Source organism: Montipora foliosa, chromosome 5 (genome assembly GCF_036669935.1).
Source record: "Montipora foliosa isolate CH-2021 chromosome 5, ASM3666993v2, whole genome shotgun sequence".
Lineage (NCBI taxonomy): Eukaryota > Metazoa > Cnidaria > Anthozoa > Scleractinia > Acroporidae > Montipora > Montipora foliosa.
Window position 1 is genome coordinate 43,877,425 of NC_090873.1, and position 10,000 is coordinate 43,887,424.

Genomic DNA, 10,000 nt, shown 5'->3' on the forward strand with positions numbered 1-10,000 from the left:
ATTGTATCCGGACTGTCGGAATGTTTCCGGACTCTACCTTTTTCATTTATTACACAACTTTGACCATCAAAGTTGTGTAATACACAAAATTGACGGTATTACACAACTTTCAACATCACTTTTGATGGTCAAAGTTGTATAATAAACGAAAAATTTGGAGTACGGAAACATTCTGACAGTCCAGAAACAATCTGACAGGTGTTTGTAGTAATCAGAAGGTGGCAGGTTCAACTCCTGCAAAGTTGTCAGATTTTCTCTGAATATCCAGGAGTCAACATAAAAAAATACCTCTCTTTGATTGTATTGTTTGTGGACAGCAATATACATAACATTGTACTATGACTTCAATTAAGAAATCATTTAGTCAAACATACATCTCCTGATAATTCTTCACTCTTCCGTCCAAAGCTGCGATCAATACTGGTGGCATGGCTCCGATGAAGACGCCTATGGTAACTTCCACATGGTGAAGATGCTGATGATACATTCTCATCTAAAAAGCTACCTTTTAAAAGAGAATACATGTTCATTTACAGAGTTAATGACAATAAAAATATTCTTGAAACCATTAAGACAAAATTTTGCATGTTTTTCACAGTCTGCAAGCATTAGATATTTGGTATTTATTTTTTATTTACTGCATGTGTATTATTCAGCATCACCGTCACTGCAACTATTACAATAACATTATTTATTACTTAGTTCTTATTAACCGAGCGGGAAGTCTGTATGGGAGAATCTTGACCGAGGTCGCCAGTACCAGCGACCGAGGTCAAGATTCTCCCATACAGACCGACCTAGCTCGGTTAATAAGATGTTTATTATATGGCCAACAAGAACAATTTAATTCGTTTAATGTAACTGGTTTGTACTAACTGACATTTTGCTTGCGAACGGCGATGAGTGGCGATGAGCTGAACTTAATTATGTCAAAGTTTGCTTTTCATCCTCTCTTTTGTCATCATGCTGTTTGGCACTTCCATAAATAAATATTGGTAGAAGAAAATACTCAATATTTTTGCATTTTAGTTTGCATCTTTTCACCGCAAAACATTACCGGTCTAGATGCCGGTCTAGATGGGAAAATCTAGACCGCGGTCAATATCGATTTTAGCCAATCAAATTCGTGAATTTTGTAGTTTCCAGTCCTCGTGAGACAGAGCCATATAATAATGTAAATTAATTTTATTCTCCTTACTATCAACAGAGGCAGTAAATCCACTGTCTCCATCCGCATCTATAACAAGAATTGGCGAAGATCCTGGCACATCCACAGGCTTAGAAGATATTCCTGAAATGCAAAACAAAACAGACACATAGTAACATACAGTTGACATGCATGCTCCATCTCTGCTTTGGGAGACAACCTAAACACATGCAAGGTTTGACTGCTGCAACTGGTTCAAGGGAAACAAAAATGCCGGCTATAATTCAGTTTGATGTACAATCAACATAGGAAAAAATTCATGTCCCATTCCTATTGAATATTTGTCCTTAAGAGGGACGAAATGAATATAAAATCCCTCTTGAAACACTATTCTAACAAACATTTCATTTTGCTCAGAACATGGCTTCCAACATATAAGCCCCTAATAAAAGACTCCTAAATTTACCATTCATCTACCCGACTTACACTTTTAAATGGATAACAATAACAATAACAATAACAATAATAATAATTAATAGTAATAATAATAATATTCATGTCTCAAGGTTGTTTAGCTGAGCACGAGTGCTCTACAAATTGGGGAGACCACAAATCAACTGAAATCAGAACAAATCAAATCAAATGTTGGTTTTAGAAGAAAAACGGAAAACTGGAGTACCCGGAGAAAAACCTCTCGAAGCAGAATTGAGAACCAACACACTCTACCCACACCGCGTCACCTCATGGTGTTGAATCTGGAAATCAATCCCGAGTTCCTCTGGTGGAAAAGGAGTGCTCTCGCCACTGCCCCAGCCCTCAGGTCCCCAATAAGATGGGGGTTGGTGTACTTAAAATAATGTCATCTACATGAAACATGTAAATAAAGTAATGAGCAAATACCTATGAGGCCTGTTTCTTCTTTGGAAAAGCTGCTTTGAGATGAGAGTGAACCACACTCAGGATCAATTCTGGAGCTGTCATCCAGCAAAGAATCTGCCTGACTGCTGGTACTCAGATAATCATTGCTATCACTAAGCAGAAAACAAATATTTACCGGAATATATTCAGTCTGACTGCTAAGCATTTTTTGAAAAAGAATTTAATCCCAAACATCACAACTTCCAAGGATTCAGCATCCAACAGGTTATACGGAGGTCATAAGTTTGAATCTTACACAGGACTCTCAAAATATTTTTTTAGTTTAATGGCATAGCTCTAATTTAGTGGTAGAGCATCCGAACTAGCAATCAGAACGTTGCCGGTTTGACTCCATTCTCATACTCAGAGTCTACTTTTCTTTGTGCCAGCACCAAGAACACGGACTCTGTCCACAGCGAAAGCAGGAAGTCTGTGAATCATGGACTTCTGGCTCTTCTGCACATTCTCAGAAATTTCAAATGGCAACAGTTGCCAGCGTTTACAACATTATACCATTACCACGACTGTACGTATTTTTGGCTGTGGCCAGGGTCTGTGTTCTTGGCGCTCACCAAAACAAAAGTTACTGTAGACTCTGGGGATAAGAATGATTTGACTCCTGCAAAGGAGCACTTGGATTTTTTGGATAGCCAGAGGGGACATGATTGGGTGAAGGAGGAGGAACTTCAATGGTCTGCTTGGATATATCAAGCCAAGTGACAAGTGGATGTTGGAGGTTGTTGGAGAGACATTGCAGGTGGGAGAAATAAAGAAAGAGTACAAGAAGCGGGACAGAGACATTTCCTCAGAAGAGGTTCCATGGGAAGTTTACAGGGGATGCCAGTGAAGATTTGGGGAAGAAAATAGAGGGGTATGTTTTCGCTACTCAAGAGCAGGCTTTGTGAACAAGAGTTTTTTCAGGCTAGGATTGAGAGGGAGGGTGTAGATCGTAAGTGTAGAGTGTGTGGTAAGTTGGGCTGTGGTAAGTGGTTGTACTGGAGGAAGCATGATTGGATGCGGTTGAGAGTGTACTGAGGACCTTTGTCAGAAGTATGGTGTGAAGTGTGCTGACGTGCCGTATAAGATCGTATAAGGATGTTCGGGATGAGGTGATGTGTCAGAGGATGGGAATGTGGAGATCTCATGAAATTTGCAGCGTCAAGACAACAGAGAAGATGGAAAATATAATCATCCAGATGTTACTCTGGTGGATCGAACAAGCTAAGGAGTCGATGTTGTCAATTTGTTGGTGCCTTGGGCTAGGAGCCTGGTGACCAAAAAGGATGCGAAAATCAACTACTTTCCTCTGGCCAGCTAAGGAATTCAGGAAGTAGCCTTGGGTGTCAACAAAGATTGCACCATTGGTAGTTGGTTGTTTGCGTGTGGTGTCTGATCGTTGGAGTGTTTTGTTGAAAGATCATGGGATTCCAGATGGGTTAAGAGGAATGCAGGCCACCACAGCAATTGGGACCACCATAATCCTCTACAAGCAGCATTTTTAAGCCTGCAGAATTTCAATAACATCTCCTTTCCCGGGTTGTTCTGTTCACAGAAAGTCAATAATTATTATTACCACTACATGTACTACATGTTGAATCGAAAAAACTTGTATAAATGTGAAGAAAACCCTTACCAACAATTAGGCATGACAATTCTTGGTTTCACAGCAAAAACATTGGTGAGAAGAAGTTGATGTGGCATTCTATAAGGTAAATTAATTAAATAATATTTATGTTAGACTCAACACTGGTATAGTAAGTTACCAAAATTAAACATGGAGAACTCTAAAACTCAAGAGAATTTTAAATATATAAATTATATATTTCTGCACAGATTGTTGAAAACAGTTTGGTTTTTTGTTTATTTGTAAAAAGAGCACATGTTGCATTCACAGAAACCAACAGGGGAACAAATATCTAAAATTCAACAGCTTGCCCGTGGCACAGAGAAACATTTTTGGAACATTGAATTCATAACTGCTAAAAATAAATATTTTTGATGTATCTGAATATAAACAAACCTTATTTCATGGACTTTAACAGTTTGCCCTTTGTACGTCATTGCAACTGATCCAAATATCATTTCTCCCAGCATTTTGGCATCCTGACTTGGACGTGAGTGCTAAAATCACAACACAGACACAAGTTTTATCTCATGATTACATGGTGCACAAGTTTAGGTGATTGTAATCAGTGAGCAAATCATCAATAAAATAATGATGTTTAAAAAAAATATGACTATATGCAGGAATGTGGCTGTTCAAATTTAATTTAGTATCATGACTCTCAGTCTTCTCAAAATCAGCCGGTCAACGGCTCATTGAGCCCCCTCCTCAGAAAGCTTGACCGTCTCCTTCCAGTCAGAAATTGTCAGACAATATATTTTTAGCTTGAACATGAAGTCACTGGAGATATTATAAAAGCTTGAAAAAAGTTTGTTTGGCGAACAAATTCATGCCACAATATTTTTTTTGCCTCACGCACAAATGTTTATTTAACTAGCATTCCAGTATCAATTCCATATGTGAAAGTTCGTCACTTTAAATCCACCAGATTGCACTAAATTGCATCTGTGAATGTCTAAATTTGAAAAAATTCCTAGGGGAGCATTCCCTGCGACCCCCCTAGAAGCTTGCGTCCTTTGGGCACTCGCTTGGGAGCCTTTAGCACCAAACCGTCTCCACCTTCCTTATGACCTGCTCCTGAAAAATATTTTGAGAAGGCTGGACACTTCTAACCCTTGAGCTTGTTGCTTTTAATTAATACATGTTACCATTCTTGTACATGTACAGTGTACTTTTAAGGTCAATACACAATCCAATTACACAGTGACCTTCCAAATTAAAATGCTGCAGTCAAGTACACAGGTAATATGATTAAAAGAACCTTTCTTTTTTTCCTTCAGTCCATCTTTTCAATAATTAAATCTATTATTATTGAAGGGAAAGGGACTCTCACACTCACATGTAGTTTACATCTTTGTGCTGGAGACTTGCTTCCTTGTTTTGGGTCAACCTTTGGCCCCCCTGACAAACGCTTCAGTTCGGCTTCATTGCCTTTGTGATGACACCCGTCCTGGAAACAAATACACAGAAACGTAGTACAACAAAAAAAAAATTACTAAAATTCCACAGCTAGGTAATTTTAGACATGTAAATTGCATAATAAGTAATTTTTATTTTGTTGAACATAATGCAATAAATTCAATAATGAGAAGAAGCGCAATCCCACTAGCTATTCAACTTAAAACATTATTGTGTAACAACAACAACAAAATGTTTATTGCACCCCAGAGATTTAAATAAACTAAATTACAAAAGCAATTAAATATAAAAATGATAACTTAATTAAGGGTACCAGCACCCTGAAATAACTAAAAAGCTAAAATGTCAAGGCGCTGGATCAAATAAGTTAAATTAAATGTTAGCAGCGGAGGTACAGCATGGAGAGTACATATACATGTACACTAACTATCGTATACACAAGCATAACACTAACACGCACACAAATGTAACATCTACAATGTGTATAAAATAATCTTAAAAAGTTAAGCCCACCTACAAAGAATACAATGTAATTTAATTCCTTTTATGTTAAACCTAGTTACGAAGAGTATCATCGATATAATGTTAATGCAAGATAATGTTCCTTAAGACTTAATTTAAATTTTGAAAAAGAGGCAGTTTTAATCTGTTCTTTATTTGAATTCCAGATCATACAGTAGGTGCTTGAAACCTTAAATTACATTTACCATACGCTGTAGTTTGTTCTAACTCTGGGAAGGTATATGATTTTTTTGCTGCAGATCTTGTATTATGTTGATTAACCTCACTCACTTCAGAAAAGAAGGTACCAAAAACAAGAGGAAATAATTTTAAAATCTATACATAAATAATGCAACATGATAGGAGACCAGATCAAAAATAAAAGGTTTATTACACTGTAAGAAGAAGGAGAGACCAGATGAACTTTACAGTAGGTGTGAAGTCTTCTATTACTCCTGACGGCACTAATTGAGGTCGCTGTACATTCAAATCAAATCAAATAAAATGTTGTTATTTTTTTAGGATGGAGAAAACTGGATTACCTGGAGAAAAACCTCTTGGAACTGAGTACAAGTAGAGACCCATGAAATGCAACCCATTCATATAAATGTATGCTGAGCCTGGGAATTGAACCCAAGACAAATTGATGGGAGGCCAGTGCTCTCACCAATAAGCCAGTCCTGCTCTATTCGATCAATACTACTACTACTACTACTACTATTACAAAAATAATAATAATAATAATAATAATAATAATAATAATAATTATTATTATTATTATTATTATTATTATTATTATTATTATTATTATTATTATTATTGACTTTAAGGTACAAAATTACTCCTAGCCCTGTCTCCCATAATATAATTCTCTTGAACATGTTATTATGGTCTCTACGTGGATACCTGCAGGTTGCCATCCTTTGCAATTGCCTTGGAGTCAAAAAGCAATGTCTTTCCTTTACGATCACAATCCCTGAACACCAGCACTCGTATTTCATCTTGTTCCAACTGTGGAAAGGGCCTTTTGATAAAGAGAAAAAAAAAACGGTTACTTATCTTGTTTGCATTACAGATTTTACTCAAACAATTTTTCAATAAGGGCTTGCTACAATTCTTCTTATCACAAAGCAAGAATGCTTAATTTTAGACGTGTAAATTATAGCAGATTAACCATCTTATCAGTGAAGGGTGTGTTAGGTATTTTTCTCCCACAAAAATCTGTACTTAAATAATTTCTTAAATATCAAAACCCTCTCCGAGAATATTTGAGCTACAAGTACATCTCCAAATCAACTTGGAATTAAACCAAAGTTTCAACCAACCAGGTAACCAAGGTAACTTCCATCCACATTGGAATCAATGCTATTATGCATGTTACTCTAGGATGTTATAAATCTGTTTTTTCAAATAATTTTTTTTGTCAAACTAAAGTTTGCCATCTCTTCAAAAATTCGGATTCAATTTTCTTCTTTCCAGACCATTAATTTGTAATTATTGCACTTAATTGGAGTTTTACCCTAGTGCTAAGAGTTCTTTAACAAAATTTAGGCACCATTTACACATGATTACCTAATTATACCCGAGTTTTCCATCTGTCATTTTAAAAACATTGGGCAGTCAAGAGTGGCAGTTCCCTAAGATCTACAGTTGAGTCTTTCCAGGAAAATACACAAAAGAGAAAGTAGTCTATTTCCCCTTTGTGGTATTTTCTTGGAAGACAAAGGTGACTACTTAAAAGAATTTACTTTGGATATTCATCAATGTTCCAAATTTATCATTACTATTACAATTAATGTTATCAATCATATTATTAGTATTACTACAAATTTTACTGATGTAAAACGAATAGGCACAGGAAGGTCAACAAACATTTTTACAACAGCTAGCATTTTGTCTTCTTGGAAAGACTTCCACATCAACTTTAAAAATTCAGGATTTTGGACTGCCAAAATCCTGAATTATGTGGTTACAAAACAATGAAAAAAATATGTAAACAATTTGGGTCACGAGTTCTCAGGGTCATGTAGAACGCTGATAATCAGAGTTGCGCGATCAAAGTCTGGAAATTCTTTGAGAGCTTTGGCGTCACGAGACATTTTAAGACTAAATTCCTGGTAGCTGGCCTCTGATTAAATTCCTCGTAGCTGGCCTCTGATTAATGTACAAGGCGTTAAAATCAAAACAGCATTCAGACAATCATCAGTAAAAGCTAGAATTGAAATTTAAATAACCAGTATTGAATAGGTCTTTAAGGCGAGTCGATATGACGGTTAATTTAAGTACAGTACAATTGATATCTAAGTACAAGCTTTGCATTACTGACATGAACTAAAAAGTTCAACAGTCTGTCAGGTTCCTAGAAAATTACAAATAGGTGTAAACTTGCGTGCAATCAAGCTAAACCTGGACATACATAAGATTTGCATAAATTGTGTCAGCTTCTTCACGAATGCTTTGCTTAACAAATAATCTGGGCTCACTTGAGGAAAATTCATTTGACAGAAGAGCAATCCCTTCTTTTTTCAACACACTGCAAACAAAGATTTTTTTTGAAAACAGCACTTTAATTTGTTTACAACAGTCGTAACGCAGCAAATGACTGAAATCAACATGGCATATAATTTACGTTGCTCAAAGAGTCACGGGTTTATACAGGAAAGTACTGAATCGACAAGTGCGAAATTAAGGAGTTGGGAAATACTTTCTTCCACTTTTTTTAAAAGCCACTATATCAAACCAGCGTCATAGAAACGAAAAAACGCAGAAGAAAAAAACCTCACCTCTTGGTGCCCTGAATTTCGTTCGTCTCACTGCGAAACACGAAATGTTCACACACAATACATTAGGCGGTCATTTGTAAAACATGCGATTCAAAAACCGAGGAAATGGAGTGTTCGGGAAACTAAGCTTACGTTTCTTCGGCATCCGCATGTTTTTTTCCAGTTTTGCGATTTCCAAAGGAGAAGATTTTCGACAACATTAGCAGAATTTTTCACCCAAAATTCGCATCTCTGACTCACGAACACAATCAAAGGGAGAGACAGGAAAAAATTCATACAGGTCACATGATACGCCAAAACACCTTCGCAGGCACGTGATTGGCAAAAACTTGGCGCGAAAATTTGTGCTGCAAAGCGATTGGTCAATGAAAATCGCGATCGCACTCTGCAGAATATCTAATGACGTGCGCGTGATTTAGAAAGTTCCTTTTCATTTCATCCAAATTCGGTCATTTCTACTATTCTTGCTGCGAAACAAATATGTCACACAATTCAAGCAGATGCTATCTTGGGAATGTTGGAAAACAACTAAAGCAGAAATATTACGCTTATAGAGACTTACGGTTTTTTTAAAACTTATAGCACATGATAACGGCATTGCTTCGTCACGTACGTCATGCAAAAAACAAAGTTTCTTTTACGGTTGTTTAGTCACGTTTGAGTCATATTGCAAAATTTGAAATCAAATGTCCAGTTAGAGTAGCGAGAAAACGGAAAACACAATTGCTTAAAAGTTATCTCGGACGCGACGAGAAACAAAAAAAAAAACAGAAAGCATATATCATTGATTGTCAGTCAGACAAACAAACTGCAACTTTGTTCCCAGCCGGTAAAAGCCATGCAGGCTTCGGACGTGCTCGCATTATGTGGAACGAAGGAAAGGCAGCAAGATTGTAGAAGAGAGAATATTTCGATAGCCCTAACTGGAAAAGGACAGGTCTCCATTTTTTTTTCCGATAAAGTAATAATTTTCTCAGGGCAGCCTTTCCTTCACTCAACCCAACCTACAATATGAATTATCTGTGTACCTTTCTGTGGCAACTTGACGTTTCTTTAGTCTGTTCAATAGCCATCGTTTTTCTTGATACGGGAGGAAAAATCTCGGCGTGTGGTATAAGTCGTGGTCCCTGCTATAAGTCATTTTTCAAAACATTCCGCCGTAAAAGCCAGGACCTATAACCAGTCACTAGTGCAATTTTCCGCTACTGCCTCAGTGAATCGAGCTGCCGTGTGACCTATTATTAATCACGCAGGGGGTGAAAATGACCGTCACGGGACAACCAGAGTCGGACTAGTGACCAATTCGTAGGCATAGACTAGAATGGCAGCAACGAGCGGGATTCGGAGTAACCGATAGACCTGCGGGATATCACCCTTTTTTTTTTACGTTAATTAATGAAGAGCACCTGTACCTCTGTCGTTTTTCGAGGAAGTATTATAGTTTATTGACAAGAAAGTGAAACTAATAATTTAAATTCATATCGAGGACCTAAACTCTTTTATATCGAGATAACTATTTTTTGTAGGCGAAAAAACCCCAACACTTTCACAAGTGTTGAAGAATTAAGGAACACAGAACCATTTAATGTCACTAATATTTTTCAGCTA

At 36.9% G+C, this 10,000-nt stretch overlaps 1 protein-coding gene across 2 annotated transcripts in view; it reads right to left on the reverse strand.

Moving 5' to 3' along the window:
• The window catches only part of LOC138004308 (folliculin-interacting protein 1-like), a 28,387-nt gene extending 18,777 nt beyond the window's left edge, over window positions 1-9,610 (reverse strand). The window contains exons 1-9 of one of the 2 annotated variants that reach the window (XM_068850785.1): window positions 8,525-8,664; window positions 8,393-8,422; window positions 6,516-6,633; window positions 5,029-5,139; window positions 4,086-4,186; window positions 3,699-3,767; window positions 2,048-2,178; window positions 1,199-1,291; window positions 375-505 (exon numbers count right to left, since the gene is read on the reverse strand). In XM_068850785.1, the coding sequence (XP_068706886.1) occupies window positions 375-505; window positions 1,199-1,291; window positions 2,048-2,178; window positions 3,699-3,767; window positions 4,086-4,186; window positions 5,029-5,139; window positions 6,516-6,633; window positions 8,393-8,422; window positions 8,525-8,592 (852 nt within the window). In that variant the 5' untranslated portion in view covers window positions 8,593-8,664. Of the gene's footprint in view, window positions 1-374; window positions 506-1,198; window positions 1,292-2,047; window positions 2,179-3,698; window positions 3,768-4,085; window positions 4,187-5,028; window positions 5,140-6,515; window positions 6,634-8,392; window positions 8,423-8,524; window positions 8,665-9,420 lie in introns of those variants that run through there. The other variant, XM_068850784.1, reaches the window with a different exon arrangement.
• Between the last annotated feature and the right edge of the window lie 390 nt (window positions 9,611-10,000).